Source organism: Onychostoma macrolepis, chromosome 22 (genome assembly GCF_012432095.1).
Source record: "Onychostoma macrolepis isolate SWU-2019 chromosome 22, ASM1243209v1, whole genome shotgun sequence".
Lineage (NCBI taxonomy): Eukaryota > Metazoa > Chordata > Actinopteri > Cypriniformes > Cyprinidae > Onychostoma > Onychostoma macrolepis.
This window is the reverse complement of record NC_081176.1, coordinates 18,045,269-18,065,892: the sequence shown is the minus strand read 5'-3', so window position 1 is coordinate 18,065,892 and position 20,624 is coordinate 18,045,269. Positions and strand designations below refer to the sequence as shown.

Genomic DNA, 20,624 nt, shown 5'->3' with positions numbered 1-20,624 from the left:
TAGTAATACATTTTGTACTAATTTCTGTTTCGTTTTCATTTTAAAGATGAAATGCATGAATAAAGAAATTTGATTTTCTGCATGTAGATAACAGCTTTTAAACAAGCAGCTCATCTTTACCTCATTTGCTTTATGTAAAAACCTGTATAGATCCTGTAAATTTATCTGCAATTTCGCAACCGTGGCATTTTTGTATTTGTTTAATTCCCTTATTTAAATGAAGTCCCCAATGAAGCGCACTATGACTGCGGTCATCTGAAATAATCGTAACAAGACAATTATGTAATGGTTGCGACAGTAATACCCATCACCTCGTGTGCAGAATAAAAAAGTATTTTTTTTTTTTTTTACAGACAATGCTGGGAATGGACTTCTTGGTTCTCTATTGGCTGCGAGAGTGAGGAAGCAGTGTTTTACAGCCTCCTGTCATGCAATCACACGCTTTTGTATGTCACATCAGGCCTGAAATCCAACCAGACTGGAACGATCGCAAGCTGATCTTCAGAAAATGACGCTCTGAGCTCCACCTCTTCACGCTGTACTTAACACATTGATTCAGAAACAAGTGGATGCAGTAAACAAGGTAATAAACACGCTCCACCTAAAGTACAACTGCTGTGTTGTCTGCACAATCGCTGCGATTGTTATCAAGGTCATTTGAAAAGGAAAAAAGTGCATTGTCTGAGTGACAAGGAACCACTGTAGTTTTACTTCCTCATCCTCACTTAGATTGAGGCTAGTAACTTCATACACATAAGGGAAACAAAGTTAATAAAAATAAACTTGTTTGGTACAGAATGAACCAATGCACACTGGGCCATCATGTAGCGGTGCTTTAATGTGTGCTCAGTAATTTCAGAAGTTTGGGAGTTTCGTGTGAGATTTTGCACAGATTAAAAGAACTGAGCAGAAGAATGCTGCTTGGTTTGAAAGTTACATCTGTGTGAGCTGCATTTCATTCATCGCTGCGCTACTGACAATTAACTTTTTTAAAATATTTTTGCAAATGTGACTGTACCTTTAAGACAAAAACAAACTAATTTTATCATTCAGCCCCAGATAAATTATGCAGCGCTTGTAAAAAGTGTCTCGGCCTATTACGAAAAATATTCAAAATGCATTTTTGTTACCATACCTAAATTGAGACTAATTTATGCAACAAGCAGATCCATTTTCGTTATTGTTAACGAAAACTATTTTACAACTAAAATAGCATTAAAGTGTCCCAATTATGGATTTTTGAAAAGTACCTTTCATGCAGTGTGTAACAGAAAACATGTGAATGAAAGTGAATGAAAACACCCTGCCAAGTTTTAAATCTGAAAGTGCACCGTGTATGAAGTTATTGTCTCTCAAAAGAAAGAGTCGACTCCGAATCATTGAAACGAGTTTTTTTAAAATAAGAATCCCAAACCGTTTCATCTTGACTTCAACATGAAACATAAGCATATTGCCTGCCCACTTATTGGTGTTTTTGCGTTGGTCTAAATGAAAATGCAAATTCATTCTTTGCCACTAGATGCTGCTTTTTGAGCCCAAGGTAACGATGTACACAAAGCAGCACTGAGCTCACTAACCCTGCTTTTTCAGGCATTACACGCGAGATGAAATTAAAATGAGACCAATCACCGCAGATTAGCGTCACTCAAAGGAGGGGTTTGGAAAAAATGAATCGTTAAACGAATCGTTTGGGAGTCGTTGAGCAAATAAGGTAAAAATAAATGCATATTATGAGAAAATGAAAGTGTTTTTTGACCTTGCATGCATGTCAACCTGTTGTTGGGGACTCCCAAAACCGAAATATGAACCTTTCATAACCCATAATAGGGGCACTTTAAAGGGATAGTTCATCCAAAAATGAAAATACTGTCATTATTTATTCACCCTCATGTCATTCCAAACCCCTTCTTTGTGCGCAAAGAAAACAAAAATAACGACTTTATTCAACAATTTCTTCTCTTCCGTGTCAGTCTTTGACGCGTGTGCATGTGCATTCCTCTGCTTGCAAACAAGGCACGGCGCATCCAGGTTCTATTTCAGAACCTTGGCTCCTGCATCAGCAGCACCACATGCATGGTACTGTCGTGAACGTGCATCGAAGACTGACACGGAAGAGAAGAAATTGTTGAATAAAGTCGTTATTTTTGTTTTCTTTGCACACAAAAAGTATTCTTGTAGCTGTTAATAATATGTTCATCATGGTTACAAGATTTGTGTGTAACGAGTGGTTCCTTGCATTATTACAGGAAAACGTCTTGAGACTACATTACTGAGCTGCTGCTGCTATGGAGCAATATATTTTAACGTGCATAACTGTGTGAATAACTAAAGGGAAGGGCCCTATGAAATCAGCTATTTTTTAACTAATGTTTAATAATTATGTTCATAATGTTTTGTTAACAACATAGTATGACTTAAACTTACTAAAATAAAATGAGTTTTTTTCATACAGAATAACCAAAAAGGTTTACAATTCCTTAAAAAAATAAAGTTTTAATAATTTTTGTAGTAGTAGTAATAGTAGTAGTATTATTATGTTCATTCTACTGAACAATAGTAATGTATTTCTGGCTCAATGTCTTCAAGTTAAACCAAACTTTTATTTTGACGGGTGGCCGTGAATACCTTTAAATTTCTGTGTTCTGATACGACGCTAGTTTTACAAATGCTCACGAAGTGACTCTCAGAGCAGTTTTGGAGATGTTCATGTATTTATGTACTCATATATTGGAATAGATTATAAAATATAATATATATTGGTTAGTGACTAATCTTCATACGTCTAGCTACTCCATTGACAACAGACCTTATTTGCGGCAAAATTTTGCAAATGTGAGCACACATTTAGACTCACCTGACCGCTGACGAGCTGCAACAGCGCTGTGTTGACGGGCAGCTGCTCGATGTCCGTGCTGATGGTGGTCTGGTCGAACGGGCAGGCCTTGCGGTGCAGTTTGTTCAGGCACATTTTGCACACGGTGTGGCCGCAGCCCAAGCTGATGGGCTTGCGGTGGCTCTCCTCGAAGGTTTGCGTGCAGATGGGACACAACAGAAACTCGGTCCATTGCGGGGCTTGCACGGGCATTGTAGCGAAGCGCGGTCTGTGATGCACCGGTCCCCAAGATCTTCTCTTATTGCTGCATTTGTGTCTATGTGCGTTTTGTGTAAAACGATATGACTGTAAGTCCTAAAGGTTCCACTGGAACCGATAAAGCTCTTCCAAAGATCACGGTTTTTAAATATTTCCTGACATTGTGGGCGTTCAGCACATAGTGTGAAAAACATAACCTGAAAGACAAAAAACAAAACAAAAAAATGATCACTCACGTGTCACGTCAAGATTTTTATACTAAAATACCAACTTGCCAAATTATCACATTCAGCCTCAGATCAATTAAGTAACACTTTTTAAATTGTCTTCTTGGCCTATTACTTTATTCAAACGAAACATTAAAAAGGCATTTCCAATGCTGAAGCTAAATTGTTGTTCAATGTTGTTCTCAGCTATTTTTTAACTAATGTTTAATAATTATGTTCATAATGTTTTGTTAACAACAAAGTATGACTTAAACTTACTAAAATAAAATAAATTGATTTGAGTTTTTTTTCATACAGAATAACCAAAAAGGTTTAAAATTTGATAAACTGCCTTTCATTAAACATGAAAATGCTGCTATTAAAACTCTCATTAACACATCAGCAGCACAAAAATACAAAATAAATAAAAGCTACATAAACTAAAACGAGAAACCCAGAAAAAGCTAAACTACAAGTAAAATTAGCCTAATAAAAATACAATTATTTATAATTTGCTCAATCTTTTTATATAAATTGATGTAAAGAAACAAAAATGGCATAATAAATATTAATAATACAAACATTTAAATTCGTTTAACTCATTTCATGTTGTTTAATTTTTGATCGAATCCCAAGAGACTTGAAAACATGTTTATAAAAAAATAACTTTTAATACTTGAAAAATAAGTTTGAAAACTTTCAATTTCCTAAAAAGAATAATTTAGATGCAATAAAATTTTTACTTGGCTACATTTACAGTTTGATATTCTTTAAACAAATTTTTTGTTGAAAAATAAAAACCACGTGAACACAAACACCAGTGAATAAAAACACATGACTCATTCTTTTTTCCATTTTCGTCATCTTAGACATTCTTATCAGACTTGTTTTGGTTATCAAAGATACCAAGCAAGCAGGATCTTTTCGGCTAACATTGAACCTATTGGCTTCAGCCTGACAACATGAGCTTTGTGAAACATTCAGTCCTGGCCGGGAAGTCCAGAACAGCAGCAATAACCTGACTCATCATTTATTACAGCCTAGTCTGCGTACCGTACCTTAAAGCTGCCCGAAATAGCCATTTAATACCCAAAACAACACCTCCACAACACAAAACCGAGGGGATTTCAAATGACTAATGACAACTAAAGTGCAATTCCTTCGACCGCTCCAGCGGGAGACATAACAAGGGAGCATTTAAACTCAAATCAGGTTACGAGTCCTGAGATCTGACTCATCTGACAAACAAAATCAACGTGTTTTCAGGAGCAGGAAGCCAGGAATTCTGACCTATAGGGAACAGAAACATGAGCCATAACAAAGAGCACAGTTTCCATCACATGCACGGGAGTTGCACACTCATGCTTCAGTGACAAAAGGAAGACGAAAATAAAATACTAGGATACTAGTCACGAAATTGAATACCTGTTTCCTTTCCGAATGCGTCTTAAAATCAACACTGAAAACTATTCTAATTTCCACCTAGTCGCCCCATCAATTAATTTTCGCAATGATTTCTCTGCAAGTGTTAGAATTGCACCCTAAAAAAATTTGTTAAAAATAAAATCATTTCATAGAATAATATAAATACCTATTTTAACAATAAAAAAAGAATTATACATAATATAAATATATATATTTATTCATATATATATATATATATAAACATGCATTGTCTTACCTAACGAGTGCATACATGTAACATTCAAATACATGCTGTTATCTTCAGCAGCCGCCCATGCAACTAAGGTACTTCCTCTTGTGGCATCAAAAGCACCGTTTTACACAGGCACACCCACGTTTTCTTTCTATGTCATAAATTGTTTCATTAGTACCAGGATTTCTCAGTAACTATAATTACATTTGGTGGGTGTTCGACAAAAGGTGAAGCTCTGTGGTGTGGGATGACTATATATAGAACTCTCTCTATATAAATATTTCAGATTAAAAAATATTAAAAGTATTAAAACAAATATAAAATTTAATATTAATAAAATATTTTAAACTTTAAGATACAGATTTTAAATCAAACATTTTAAAATACATATATATTAAAATATTAATTATATTAAATAGTCATTTATTATTATATATACACATATATGCACCAGGAAGTATAATATATCAATGTGTATTTCCTAGCATCTCCATACAAAGAATTAATGCAGTGCAATCATGACTTGGAGGCCTGTTTGTCAACTACATGTGACTAATTTAAAGGCGGTTGTATTTAATGTGTATCATAAAGGTCATTTACATGCCTGACATTCACTTTTGTGATTCAAAAAGAGGAATATTTTCAGATGCCAGTGCACAGTCATGGAAAAAATTACCACTGTTCAAAGCATGCCGAGACTTATCTCTTGCCCTTTGCCTATTGGAAACCCCCTAAAGCAGGTTAACAGAGATTTTAAGCAACACTTAATTATCTAGCGTTTAATTACACAACTCAACGCGATCTAACAATATATAAGTCACGTCCTATTTATTCTGTGCCAAGAAAAGACAATAAGCACGTGTGCATCATCACATTCTTGTTGGATTTAGCAGCCAAATGAAACCAATCAAACGCACAATTATCAAATGAAACCTCAGGAAACTGTCAAAGATTTCTTGAGAAAGTCGGATTTGTGTGTAAAATGTTTGCACAATAACATCAAGTCCTTCAGAACAGGAAAGAAAGAGACAAAGCCCTTTGACTTGAGCTCGATGTAGCTGTAATATAATAACACACTCGCTTTAAACTATAAATATTTAGATATTTTATACTTACTCATTCACCTAGCCAAATGCCACACGATGAAGAAACATTAACGTACTTGTTTAAAAGCTCAGATTGTCAAACTGTAATGCTAGTCAGCTAGCAGGTTAACTAATAACCGTTTCTAGATTAAAACAAATAAAAACAAATACATAATTAATCTTTACCTTTACCTATCTGGATGTTTTCTACATATAAGCGTTATAACGCCCTATCAAATTTAAGCTAATATAAATGCGCATTTGGACCGTATCAACCGATTTGAAATTTGAATATTAAACAGCTAGCCGGTGTGCTAACAAAACAAAGCTTGTAGCCTTCGGCTAAACGTCGTTTGTTAAGTTTAAACGCCTGTATCGCGAATCCCTTGGTGTTTGTAGTAATATTTTGCTAACTGAAACACTTTAAAACCATACAAACGTAACACTAACCGATAATAAAATGTATTCTGACAGAATAATGTGCTCGTGAGCGTTAGCATCTATGCTACGCCGGTTGATGCATCTTAGGTAACGCTTACAACGCTCATTTGTAATAGTTTCAGGCGTTTCATTCGAGTTACGCACATTTTTAACAATACTTACTGCAGAAATGTCAATTTAAGCGTTTTAAATGTGATTCAATCTATTCTGCTGTATTTCTAAGCCACAGACTCTACGCATTGTTTTAGCCTTTGTACACAAATATATATATAAAAAAACGAAACCTAAAAGGACAATAAACCTACATAATATAAGCAGTACAACATGCACTCACAATATTTGGTTCAGCTCAATCTTCACAGAAGAAGGGCGAATTTCGCCTGCTGCTGTAATGAAAGTTTCTTTGGACTGACTGCCTCAGTCTCAGAGCTCTAGTGAGAGAAGTCCAGGATTGCGCAACCGGAGATCATCCGAGACCATCATAATCATATCCTCCATGGAGTCGAGTGTCTCAAAGCTTAACTAGACAGCATGGGTGATGTCCAAAATACTGTTTAAATATAAAAAAGCAGCGTAGTATGTTTTAAAACTCAGCCTATCGGTCTTAAGCCTCTTTATGTTTGATAAAGGCTGATGAGAAACTCAAAGAGGTTGTATCTGAGCTTTTGTCTACATTCACAACAAAACTTTTTACTTTTTCCATTAAGTTAACATGTTCCAATACGGTTGCTAAGGCAAGTGGTGTTTAGTGCATTGCAGTTGCTAGGGTGTTCTGGGTGGTTACTTATTAGCTCAAAAGAACTTACTCCAGTTCTGGCCCTTAGATACTATTATGTAAATCTTGTGCAGTTTTGTCATCAGGTGTGTTTTGCAAGTCAAACATTTACCTACTAATTAGTTGACAAGTCTTGAGATGTTTAGATATCCTTATGAGAAACACAAGGATGTGATGGTCAGTGAGAAAACCCACAAAATGAAGTTATATAAAAGAATATGTAATTTAATTATACAACACATACATGTACATGTAGTCATTTAAAAAAAACATACAAAAGGATGAAAACTCAAGCAGTAATTCTCCCTCTGAAATGGTTTGTGCCAATTTTACGTAAAAGTAAAGTAATGCCATAAGACAAAATTGTGAAGGAGTTAAAATTAGTAACAATGAAAACAATACTGCCTTACTGTGAGTCACTTCATACAAGGCTCTTTACTCTGTACATGACACATAAGGAGTCAGCAGGTAAACATGTAAAAACTTTTACGTGAAAGGAAATCACATTAAGGTGACAAGACGAAGTTAGAAGACAGTAAAACATACTTAAAAGCTTTCACTAAAAAAAAAATTAAAAAATTTGTACACTTTTAAAAATAAAATTATGTTATACTACGTAAACAATGGAAGACTTTGAGAATTGGTTTAAAACAAAACATTTCTTGGTGAGTTTTTGTGTCAAAGGGATCTGTTTGGAAAACCCCCATGATGCATTTTAGAAGAGCTTGGGGAGCTGGCGTAACCTACTCAGATCCAGGAAATTTCCAACTGACCCCTCAGGCTCCGTGACTTCCTGCGTCCTCTGGTTTTCAGTTAGCGAGGACCTACGTTGAGTCAGACCTTTCTTTGCATCATTCTCCTTCTCTGGGTTTGTCCCGCCACACATAAGCAGCTGCATTTTGGGCCGCAAGTTTTGGATTAACTGCTCTTGAGAGTCAATGGGAGATATGTGGAGATTGGCGACTGGCTTGTTTGTAATGTTTTTGAGAACAGCAGTGCTTTGGTCTTCACGGTCTTGCCTAACGCTCACATTCTTGGACGTTTCGTTCTGTACCGAACACCCAAGAGCTGAGTCTACCAGGACAGCATCCTCTTGCTCTTCCTCACTGCTGTTTTCTCCTTCAATCAGTCCGTATTTCTTCATGTACTTACAGGTAGCTAGAGACATATTGCTGGGGGACAGTATACTGAGTCCAACGCTACTCTTTTCTGTAGCGGGTCTTCTCAGGAGAATCGCGCTGGGGTCTGGACGTGGGCCGGAGGATTGACCGCCCAACGAGAGTCTTGACAGTTGCGAATCGCTCAAGTACTTAAGTGCAATGGCATTGGCCTCAAGGCTAAGGTCTACACTGCCGCTTGGTCCCCAAATGCTGGTCCCCACTGGTTCAGAAAGAGCAAGTCTTGGAATCACTGCCTCTGGGTTAATGCAGGCAAGGGTACTGAAGAGAAAAATGATGTTAGACGAGACTTTTAATCATAGCTTTGATAAAACGATTAGTCATTGATTATGTCTTTACCTGGCACTTTCCACAGTTGCACGTGTCGTCTTAACCTGCTCAGAGTCTAAGTTTATGTTCACCCCAAACTGTTGGAGCTGTCTTAATGTTGCACTTAAGACACGGTCCTGATCTGGTGGACTGGATCTGTGCCTCATTTTTTGAGTTTGGGGTATGGAAGATGTCTGTGATTTCTTTGATTGATGGCCTACAGGGGACAGACTTTGTCTGTTTGGGACACTCTGTTGGTCTTGCGCTACCTTTTCATCCACAATTGCGGAGTCTTGCAGGCGACTTTGCACCTGACCCTGCAGTAGGAATAGAGTCATAAAGTTGGTTTGAACATTGATAATGCATCAATTTGTAATTAAATATATGAAAATTATAAATATTGGGCCATACCAGTAGTTCTTTGTAAAATCTTGGGTTGTCCATTTCTCGGTTTTCAGACAGATCATTACTCTGTGACTGAGAGTTATAATACATGCTAGCACTCTCTCCCAACACTGGACTCTGAAACAAATGGGCGCCGAAACCAGATGACATGCTGCCAAAGACAAATAAAATATAAACATCAAACATTGTCTGGAAAACAAACAAAAGCGTAACACTCTTTGAAATCAGATATGAACGTTAACATGGTTTAGGGTTCATTATAGGTTCATTAGGGGTCAACACAGGGTTCATTACTTGGGTTTTGGAGATGTCTGATGTAGAGGAGATCCTGTACTCTGATCTTCAGTGTAACGACATGCATTTTCGGATCCGAGTCTGGAAGTGACTATACTGTCATTTTGACATCCAGACTTTGGCTCCATCTCAGTCTGCCAATCCAGATTTGGGGCCTCATGTGTGGAGGCCTCCTGAGGGGTGTTCCAAAACAAGCTAGCCCCTAAAAAACAAACAACAAAAATTTTACGACATTGAAAGGAATTTGAAACAAATTCAAGAAAATGAAACCTTCCATCAAAGCACCTGTTCCTACAGCAACACTGACACTTGTTCGTTTCAGTGGAGATGTGGGCGTGTGATTGTCTCTTTCCTGCCGAGTGTCACGTTCTGCAGATGATACTGGAGGTGTTTTGCTCTGAGACTCAAGAAGTTTCTGAATCTGTTGAGGAAAGTCTGTTAACCACATGCAATAACAGATCAACGATAAAACATTATTAATACAAACCTGGAGTTGAAGTAGCTTCAACTGACGCTCTTGATCCATAAGCATCCTGTAGGCATCGGCAGGAAGAAGACCCATGGGTGTGTCCAAACATGCTACCTGGCTAGACTGGACTTGGCAGCACTGGGCTTGACAGGGCAGGACTTGTTCAACAGAACCTTTGTTGGGGTTGACTGTGGGGACACATGGACCAGGTGATGGGGAGTAGTGAACTGGAACAGCGGGATGGCAAACAGGACTTTTAGTCGGAGACATGCGACAACCCAAAGACTGCCGAGATGGTGAGAGGCAATGATCCCCAGGTGGGACACTCTCAGTGGCGCAATGAAAACCACAAGGATTGTGCGCCGCAGTGGGATACGCTGGTGTCCCTTGCCAGGTGTTGTTTTGATACAAGGGGACGTGGCTGTGTTGGTTGGTGCAACAGCTGCAAGGGTTGGCCGCTGGGGTGCTATGGAAGAGCCTGTGTTGGGACAGATGATGAATGGGGGTCTGGCTAGGCATTCCTGAACTCTTTCTGGCACTGGTGTGAGCTGATGTTGGGGGTCCGGAATAAATCGGCTGGGGTTTGGTCGGGAAACCTTGGGAAGAACGCTGCCTTTGTTGATGAAAAGAGCCATTGGGTGAAGCAGCATTCTTTGTTGAGGAAGACGATGAAGACGATGATGCAGATGATGCTGACGAGCCTTCTCTTGATCTTTTCATTGAGGGCAGTGATTTACGATTCACACTGGGTTGCGGTGTCTGTTGTCCCGGATTAGGGTGTAGTTTGATTTTTGGCTGAGAGAGGATGGGAGTTAGCGGTCTTCGGATTGGAGGTGGTCCAGGGACGCTACCCTGTTCTGGAGGTCTCAACACTGAAAGGACCTGGTGGGCAGGGCTAATGCTTCTCCGCTGGACATTCAAAAGGCTATGAGAGACAGGAGTCGAGTCTTGTGTATTAGCCACACTCCCATCCAAAAAGCTGCCATCTAATACCATAGAGAGTTCTGGTACTGAAGGATGAATACGTCTAGTCTGAAGAAAAATATTTGAAATGGAAGTTAATGGGTATGAAGTTATCCAACAAGAGATGTACATCAGGGGTGCAAGGCCACGAGTTAACAAACCTGCTGACTGACAGGATGAGGGTTTGGGGACGGCCGAGGAGAGAGGTCTTCATCTTCTACACCTGAGTCATGATCACTGATAGACAGTTTATTCTGTGGAGCAGCTGAAGATGCTGCAAGTGTTGTCCTGATAGGACAAAGCGGATATAGTGTTATATTTCCTCTTGCTTATATTATATTGTATTCTGTCAGATACAGTAAACAGCCAAACATAAATGTCAACCAATTAAAAAAAAACGTTTTTAGAGAAATAAAAAGACTGTACCCTGTTAACAAAGTCTGGGAGAGAACTTCCTCAAACAGCACAGTTTCCCGATTTTGGTTCTCAGCACTGAGCTCAAATTGTAAAGGCCGTCCTTCTGAAGGCTCTACATTCTATATTGGAAATTAGGTAGTATATTTTAAAAAAAAAATTTATGAAAAGCAACCCTAAAAACTATATAGTACAGTATGTTAGCTAAGCAACAACTCTAAAACCAAAGACGGCTCACATCAAATGTAAAAAAAAAACAATTGCTCTAGAAATACACTTAAACAGCTAAAATCTGATTCAACACACAAAAATGAACAAAACAATTGCTGAGTGAGGAATTTATTATATAAAATTTAATTTTTAAAAAATCCCACATAGTAGAACAGGTAGCATGAGGAGAAGAAAAATGTTTCTTATAGACCTGGGTGTATTCAAATTTAATTTGTTGAGGACAAAGCTATAGACAGGCTAACCTTGTAAAGCGTGAATGACTCTGTGCTGGTGAGCAGCTGAAAGCTCATTTGTTGCCGTCCAACACATGGCTTACACTGGTAGAACTCGGGATCCCGGTGAGTCAGGGAATACAGAACCACCAGGAAAGCGCCTCCCTCCGACATCACTCTGGAAAATTCAAACCAGGAATTTATTTATTTGAATAATAATAATAATAATAATAATATTATTATATTTCTAAGATTTCAAAGATTCTAGCAACACAAGGAAAATATCAGATTTACTTTGATTAACACAAACAAGCTGAAATAATTCAAGCAATATTATTAAAACTATGGCTTCCTAAACAACAGATTATTAAATCTAATGTATACATACAGGTGCTGGTCACATAATTAGAATATCATCAAAAAGTTGATTTATTTCACCAATTCCATTCAAAAAGTGAAACTTGTATATTATATTCATTCGTTACACACAGACTGATATATTTCAAATGTTTATTTCTTTTAATTTTAATGATTATAACTGACAACTAAGGAAAATCCCAAATTCAGTATCTCAGAAAATTAGAATATTACATAAGACCAATACAAAGAAAGGATTTTTAGAAATCTTGGCCAACTGAAAAGTATGAACATGGAAAAGTATGAGCATGTACAGCACTCAATACTTAGTTGGGGCTCCTTTTGCCTGAATTACTGCAGCAATGCGGCGTGGCATGGAGTCGATCAGTCTGTGGCACTGCTCAGGTGTTATGAGAGCCCAGGTTGCTCTGATAGTGGCCTTCAGCTCTTCTGCATTGTTGGGTCTGGCATATCGCATCTTCCTCTTCACAATACCCCATAGATTTTCTGTGGGGTTAAGGTCAGGCGAGTTTGCTGGCCAATTAAGAACAGGGATACCATGGTCCTTAAACCAGATACTGGTTGCTTTGGCACTGTGTGCAGGTGCCAAGTCCTGTTGGAAAATGAAATCTGCATCTCCATAAAGTTGGTCATCAGCAGGAAGCATGAAGTGCTCTAAAACTTCCTGGTATACGGCTGCGTTGACCTTGGACCTCAGAAAACACAGTGGAGCAACACCAGCAGATGACATGGTACCCCAAACCATCACTGACTGTGGAAACTTTACACTGGACCTCAAGCAACGTGGATTGTGTGCCTCTCCTCTCTTCCTCCAGACTCTGGGACCCTGATTTCCAAAGGAAATGCAAAATTTACTTTCATCAGAGAACATAACTTTGGACCACTCAGCAGCAGTCCAGTCCTTTTTGTCTTTAGCCCAGGCGAGACGCTTCTGACGCTGTCTGTAGTTCAAGAGAGGCTTGACACAAGGAATGCGACAGCTGAAACCCATGTCTTGCATACGTCTGTGCGTAGTGGTTCTTGAAGCACTGACTCCAGCTGCAGTCCACTCTTTGTGAATCTCACCCACATTTTTGAATGGCTTTTGTTTCACAATCCTCTCCAGGGTGCGGTTATCCCTATTGCTTGTACACTTTTTTCTATCACATCTTTTCCTTCCCTTCGCCTCTCTATTAATGTGCTTGAACACAGAGCTCTGTGAACAGCCAGCCTCTTTTGCAATGACCTTTTGTGTCTTGCTCTCCTTGTGCAACGTGTCAATGGTCATCTTTTGGACAGCTGTCAAGTCAGCAGTCTTCCCCATGATTGTGTAGCCTACAGAACTAGACTGAGAGGCCTTTGCAGGTGTTTTGAGTTAATTAGCTGATTAGAGTGTGGCACCAGGTGTCTTCGATATCGAACCTTTTCACAATATTCCAATTTTCTGAGATACTGAATTTGGTATTTTCCTTAGTTGTCAGTTATAATCATCAAAATTAAAAGAAATAAACATTTGAAATATATCAGTCTGTGTGTAATGAATGAATATAATATACAAGTTTCACTTTTTGAATGGAATTAGTGAAATAAATCAACTTTTTGATGATATTCTAATTATATGACCAGCACCTGTATATATTTTTTAAATATATAAAATAAATAATGAAGCTGCATTTAGAACACATTTATCTTTCTATAACAGGATCAGCATTTGATTACATGATGAAAAGTAACATATTTGGTTAATATTTTAATATGTAAAAATGACCTAAAATTATTTAATATTCTATGGTTACAAAATCTGAAATTTCTTAACAGAAAATTATTATAATTTAATGAAAGATTACAAAAACATTTTTAATCAGAATAACAAAAAATACAAAACATTTTAATTTCATTTTCTCTTTACATTTGAGCCCTTTTGAAGGTAACTGACTTATTGGCGCATAAGAGCAAAACAGCAGATGGATGGGACACTCACTTGTCTTGGAGGGCGGAGCTGTGCAGGTACCTCAGACACCACGCCCACACAAGGGGATTATGGATATGTGTAACACCACTCAACCATCTGCCACAGGAGAACAACTGTTACGCACCTACTCTGAACATCTTGCAGGACTCCGGGCATGTAATTAATAGGGCTGAATTATAATACCTGCCAACAGCCCAAATAAAGCTGTAAGAAAGTCACCATTTCTTAACAATAAAAGTACTTACATTCCTACTAGTGGGAGAGTGTAAGCCTTGGGATCGGATTCAAGTATGAGGAGAAGTTTCCTGGTCTGATCCATGGTAAGAAACCTGAGACAGAATGCATCACATTTTAAAACAACAATAAGCCTTTGAGGACAAAACATGGCCATATAAAGAAACAGAAGTGCTTCCTTACCCTCGTTTCCTGTTGTTTTGGGTCACACCTGCAGGGCTGCTAAGGTTCCTGGCCAGTGCGGTTGGGATGATGGGCACTGCCCGGACAGGGACGGCATCTAGTGTGCAGGCCAAAGTGACAGCCGCCCAAGACAGGTCAAAGGTGAGTCTGTCCATGTTCTCGGAGCAGCTGAGACGAGCTCGCAAGGTGAGGAGTTTGGACAACTCCAGCATCTCTTTACTGCAGCAACAATGTTGAAGCATCTGAAAGAGCATAAATAAGCATCAGTGGTCAACTATATAATCTCAATGTACATAAAACTTTAAAATGAGATGTCAACAAAAACACTGGAATAAAATAAGAATTCATTTTTATTTTATTCCCCAGAAAAAACCTGTTTAAATAGTTAAAGTAAAAAAAAAAGAAACAATTATTCATGTAATTAAAAAAAACAAACACAAATTTAAATGAATTTGTTTAATATTTATATTCACAAATAAAAATTATATATCTTCAGTTACTTTTAAAATTAAGTCTGGAAAAGGTAAAATGATTTAATGTTTCTGAAAGAAGTATCTTATGCTCACCAAGGCTGCATTTATTTGATCAAAAATACAATATTGTAAAAAACAATTTAAAATAATTGTTTTCTATTTTAATATTTTAAAATTTATTGTAATTTTTTTTTTTCTGTGATGCCAAAGCTGGATTTTCAGGAACTACAGCATCATTACTCCAGTCTTCAGTGTTCATGAACCTCCAGAAGTCATTCTAATATGCTGATTTGCTGCTCAAGAAACATTTTATCATACTGAAAACAGTTGCATAATATTTTTGTGGAAAGCATGATGTATTTTTTCAGAATTCTCTGAATAGAAAGTTCAAAATATTTATTTGAAACCCATTTTTGTAACGAAGTAAAAGTATTTTGCTGCAATTTTTGAACCATTTCATGCATCCTTGCGGAATAAAAATAATTTCTTTAAAAAAAAAAAAAACCCTGAAGTTTAAAAAAAAAATTGTTAATAAAATTATTAAAAAGTCTTAAACAGTCTAAAATAAATAAAATATCTTAAATTAATAACACATCCATGGTTAAATTAAGAACTGCTCAAAGCAAATTAAGAAACCAAGAAAATCATGCCAGATGGGAGCAGTGCAACACACTAATAATCACCTGTCTCTAAGGAACACTGTGTCACAATCAGGGCAGCTGTTACTGACAGGTTACGTTGATTACCATTGTGCTTTACTACGTTGCCACAGAAACAGGAGGAAAGAGCCCCAGTCGTTATGTATTAAACATGTGCTGTCAGCAATTCTCAGATCAACTACCTTAAACGAGATGTTCAAATCCTCCCTCGAGTGCACTGTGCTGCCAGTAGCATGCTGGGCTTCAAATACACATGGCACAAGGATGTCTCCGGGGAGTAGGGCAGTTGGTGCTTTTCCAGGTAATCCCGTCTGCTCTCTGCCCGGATCAAAACGATCCAGGGTTATCATCACACCTTCCTCGTCTAGAAAAAGAAAATATTAGTTAGTAAAATGCAGATGCAACATGTTTAAATATTAAACAGTCATTATAGGCTGTCCAAATACAGGCCTTCTCAATACTAACCACCGTCTACTGCCAGTGTCCCGAGCAGGAAACAGAAAAACCGAGGCTTGTTGGTCTGTCTAGCATGCCGGTGAGCTAAACGTAATGCTTTTTCCACAAGTAACAGTCTCGGATTCCTGAAATACACCAAATGTTACTGAGGACATTGAGCCATAAAATTAAAGTTTTTTTTTTTTTTTTTTTTAATTCTCAGATCAGATATCATTATTAACTAAAACAAATAATTTTTTTAAGTAACTAAAGTAAAATAAAATATTAGATGAAAAATGTAAACTTACCAAAAAATAAAATAATAATAAATATTATATATATATATATATATATATATAAGATGTCCGCATCAGAAGAAATTTACAAAAGTGATTAATGTCCATAGAAAGCACATTAAATGCAAGTAAAGTGTCTACTTTTAAGGTTTTGAATAAGCTTTTGGAGAATAAAATGTCAAAATTTGGTTGAAATAATGTTACATGGTCATTCAGTGTTACACAATATTTATGTAATAATTCAAACCACATGCTTATTCTGACTTGTACATATTAAATTATATAAAAGAATAAGGGAGCATATTAAATTTTATTGTGTTTTAAATGAGTAAAAATTCTTACTGACAAATGGGTAAAACCAATTTTAAAATGTAAAATTACAACTAATTAGTATTTGGGGTGAAAGTAATTAGTCTTTTAATATGTCAAATTGATTTTGTTGTAAATATGCCTGACAAGATTGTTACACTGAATGACATTTTAGTGGGTGTCTTCTGTAAATCAGGAAAAATGTATGATATTTATTTTTTGCTCAGAAAAACAAAAACAAAATTGCAATTAAATTAAACAGAAAACTTTTTGGGAAAAACAACAACAATTTAAAGCAGTATTACACTTATTGTTCAAAAATGAGAAATGCTGCCTTGGATCCTTCCTGAAACAAATGTCTAAGTTACTAAAACTACAACTCAAAAAAAATAAATAATAATAAATATTATATATATATATATATATATATATATATATATATATATATATATATATATATATATATATATAAGATGTCCGCATCAGAAGAAATTTACAAAAGTGATTAATGTCCATAGAAAGCACATTAAATGCAAGTAAAGTGTCTACTTTTAAGGTTTTGAATAAGCTTTTGGAGAATAAAATGTCAAAATTTGGTTGAAATAATGTTACATGGTCATTCAGTGTTACACAATATTTATGTAATAATTCAAACCACATGCTTATTCTGACTTGTACATATTAAATTATATAAAAGAATAAGGGAGCATATTAAATTTTATTGTGTTTTAAATGAGTAAAAAATTCTTACTGACAAATGGGTAAAACCAATTTTAAAATGTAAAATTACAACTAATTAGTATTTGGGGTGAAAGTAATTAGTCTTTTAATATGTCAAATTGATTTTGTTGTAAATATGCCTGACAAGATTGTTACACTGAATGACATTTTAGTGGGTGTCTTCTGTAAATCAGGAAAAATGTATGATATTTATTTTTTGCTCAGAAAAACAAAAACAAAATTGCAATTAAATTAAACAGAAAACTTTTTGGGAAAAACAACAACAATTTAAAGCAGTATTACACTTATTGTTCAAAAATGAGAAATGCTGCCTTGGATCCTTCCTGAAACAAATGTCTAAGTTACTAAAACTACAACTCAAAAAAAATAAATAATAATAAATATTATATATATATATATATATATATATATATATATAAGATGTCCGCATCAGAAGAAATTTACAAAAGTGATTAATGTCCATAGAAAGCACATTAAATGCAAGTAAAGTGTCTACTTTTAAGGTTTTGAATAAGCTTTTGGAGAATAAAATGTCAAAATTTGGTTGAAATAATGTTACATGGTCATTCAGTGTTACACAATATTTATGTAATAATTCAAACCACATGCTTATTCTGACTTGTACATATTAAATTATATAAAAGAATAAGGGAGCATATTAAATTTTATTGTGTTTTAAATGAGTAAAAAATTCTTACTGACAAATGGGTAAAACCAATTTTAAAAATGTAAAATTACAACTAATTAGTATTTGGGGTGAAAGTAATTAGTCTTTTAATATGTCAAATTGATTTTTGTTGTAAATATGCCTGACAAGATTGTTACACTGAATGACATTTTAGTGGGTGTCTTCTGTAAATCAGGAAAAAATGTATGATATTTATTTTTTGCTCAGAAAAACAAAAAACAAAATTGCAATTAAATTAAACAGAAAACTTTTTTTGGGAAAAACAACAACAATTTAAAGCAGTATTACACTTATTGTTCAAAAAATGAGAAATGCTGCCTTGGATCCTTCCTGAAACAAATGTCTAAGTTACTAAAACTACAACTCAAAAAAAATAAATAATAATAATTAATAAAATAAAGCAAAATAGAAGAAAAAAAATAAAATAAAAACTAAAAACATGAATACTGTAATAGTATAGAAATACTCAAATAGTATGGGTTGCAAGACTGAAAATCAGCAAAAATGGCTGAGAGCACATGCCCCAAAAAATGTATTTAATTTCTATTATAAATAAGCACAGCGATATGCACACAATTGGAAGCAATAAGGCTAAATGCAAAATACATTTTGCCATCATAATCCCTAATACATGAAATCAATAAAGAACACAACCACATGACATTGATGGTGACATAAAAAATACTAAAATGACTAAAAAGACTTCAAGCTAAATAGAACTATAAACATTAAAAAATAAACATGACAAATGCACATAATTACTAAAACTGAAAATATAAAATGATTAATAAATACTATAATAATAATAATAATAATAATAATAATAATAATACAATCAGATGGGTTGCCAGACTTTAAAAATGTTTTTTTTTTTTGTCCATTGATAGTGACATTCAATTTTATGAAAAATATGGTTCATCCAAAAACATAATTGACAAAAAGATTTACCTGTAATATGAGAAATGCAGACTGACAACATCACCACTGGGAGCTGGATCCCACAGAGAGACTTTAGATTTGGGGAATGTCAGAGGAGCGAGGACATTGTCCGATGACCTTAAAAACGTGAAAACATATTACTTTTATTAAACAGCAACAACAAGAAGGTTTTAAAACAGATGTACAGTACAGTTTTAAAATCATGTACAGTAGTTACCTGAGGTTTTGAAGGGTTTCTGCTCTAATACCGTTCTCCAAGACGTGGGCTGGCAACCCTTTAAAATCCACTTGTACACGATTCATCCTGTGGAAATAAGATTTTTTTAAATAAACTAAAGCTGAAATGAACCTGCTCTAACAGTGAAAATTGCACGAATAATGCATTTTCAAAACATCTCAGACACTCAGATATGATGTTTTGGTAAGTTTGGCAGGTTTGGTGACTTAGCTTACAAGCTAACATAGCAATAATACTAAAAACACTCCTTTAAAACAAAACCTTTAACATACAGTTCAGAGCTTCCTATAACTGAGGTAGGATATATAATATCGTACCTTTAGGCTGTTTGAACGCTTCGTTCATGCCTTCGTCGTGTTTTTAATCGAAACACTGCAGGTCCAGCTGGGTGTGAGCGTGGATACGGACCCCAAATGTGTTAAAACCGTCCTTCCAGCGGCATTAACCGCGCCAAGCCGCGTGTAACGACCCGTGAGTTAATAATTGAACGGGTTTAGCGTGCCAGAAAACGGAGAATACCAGTCGTTGTCAATAAACAATGATATCCAAGACGAAAGCATTCAGCAAACGCAACAACTCAAAAATAAATTGTGGCGCTGTTTCCAGGTTCCAATGGCGGGGCGCTGCAGCAGGGCGGCTCAGCCAATAGGAATCCAGTTTGAGGGACGCTCGACCAATCAGAGGCGAGGAGCCGGACCCGCTGGCTCGCGGAGTGTTTTTGAATGGCTAGAATAGATAATATGAGAATATAGTTTAGTATTGTACACGTGGATTCAGTTTTTTTGAAGCTGTTTATCATTGCAAACAGTAGAATGTCAATAGTATGTTTGTCAACAGCTTTGAATACCTTTAATAAAATGTTATTCTGATTTCATGGACCAACGTGAACAGATAATATTAAAATATGTAATAAAATATTCTGCACACAAAATTGCAAATTTGTTGCTTGAAAAATGAAGTAATTTTCTGATATTCTGAAGATGTTGCTGATACTTACATTTATAGTTGAATTGTTCTAGTCTCGTTGGAAAGGGAAGATCAATGTAGGCTATTCAGTTTAAATTATTAGTCTAGTGACAGGTGTTAAAAGCTTGCGTTTAAAGGTAAGTTTTTTTTTTTAAAAACAAATGTAAGTTTTTTAAAGTTTCTCCAAATTTTGTTTTAGTTAAAACATTTTTTTTTCAATCTTTAAAGCCACTTAAAAATGAGGAGTGCCTTGAAACTCTCTAAATTACCTGCAATATTATTAATTAGTTAATTATAGGCCTAATTAAGTTATAATTTGTTTTTATATATTATTTGTTGTTTGTAAGTTATTATTAGGCCTATTATTACTATTACATACAGCCTTGTAAATGGAGTAGATTGTA

General features: G+C 35.8%; 2 protein-coding genes across 2 annotated transcripts in view; both read right to left on the bottom strand.

Moving 5' to 3' along the window:
- Positions 1 to 6,967, bottom strand: part of rc3h1a (ring finger and CCCH-type domains 1a) — a 32,477-nt gene extending 25,510 nt beyond the window's left edge. The window contains 2 exon segments of the mRNA XM_058761790.1: positions 2,855 to 3,288; positions 6,815 to 6,967. Coding sequence (XP_058617773.1) covers positions 2,855 to 3,085 — 231 coding nt within the window. The 5' untranslated portion in view covers positions 3,086 to 3,288; positions 6,815 to 6,967.
- A 517-nt stretch (positions 6,968 to 7,484) lies between these two features.
- Positions 7,485 to 19,896, bottom strand: stil (STIL centriolar assembly protein). The gene is made up of 17 exons (XM_058761789.1): positions 19,572 to 19,896; positions 19,234 to 19,320; positions 19,026 to 19,133; positions 16,074 to 16,189; positions 15,791 to 15,972; positions 14,477 to 14,718; positions 14,305 to 14,388; positions 14,069 to 14,155; positions 11,761 to 11,908; positions 11,300 to 11,409; positions 11,035 to 11,161; positions 9,929 to 10,942; positions 9,727 to 9,862; positions 9,442 to 9,643; positions 9,154 to 9,298; positions 8,773 to 9,059; positions 7,485 to 8,694 (listed from the first exon to the last, which is right to left on the bottom strand). Exons 2-17 carry the CDS (start codon positions 19,317 to 19,319, stop codon positions 7,971 to 7,973), a joined length of 3,798 nt encoding a protein of 1,265 aa, XP_058617772.1. The 5' UTR covers position 19,320; positions 19,572 to 19,896; the 3' UTR covers positions 7,485 to 7,970.
- Between the last annotated feature and the right edge of the window lie 728 nt (positions 19,897 to 20,624).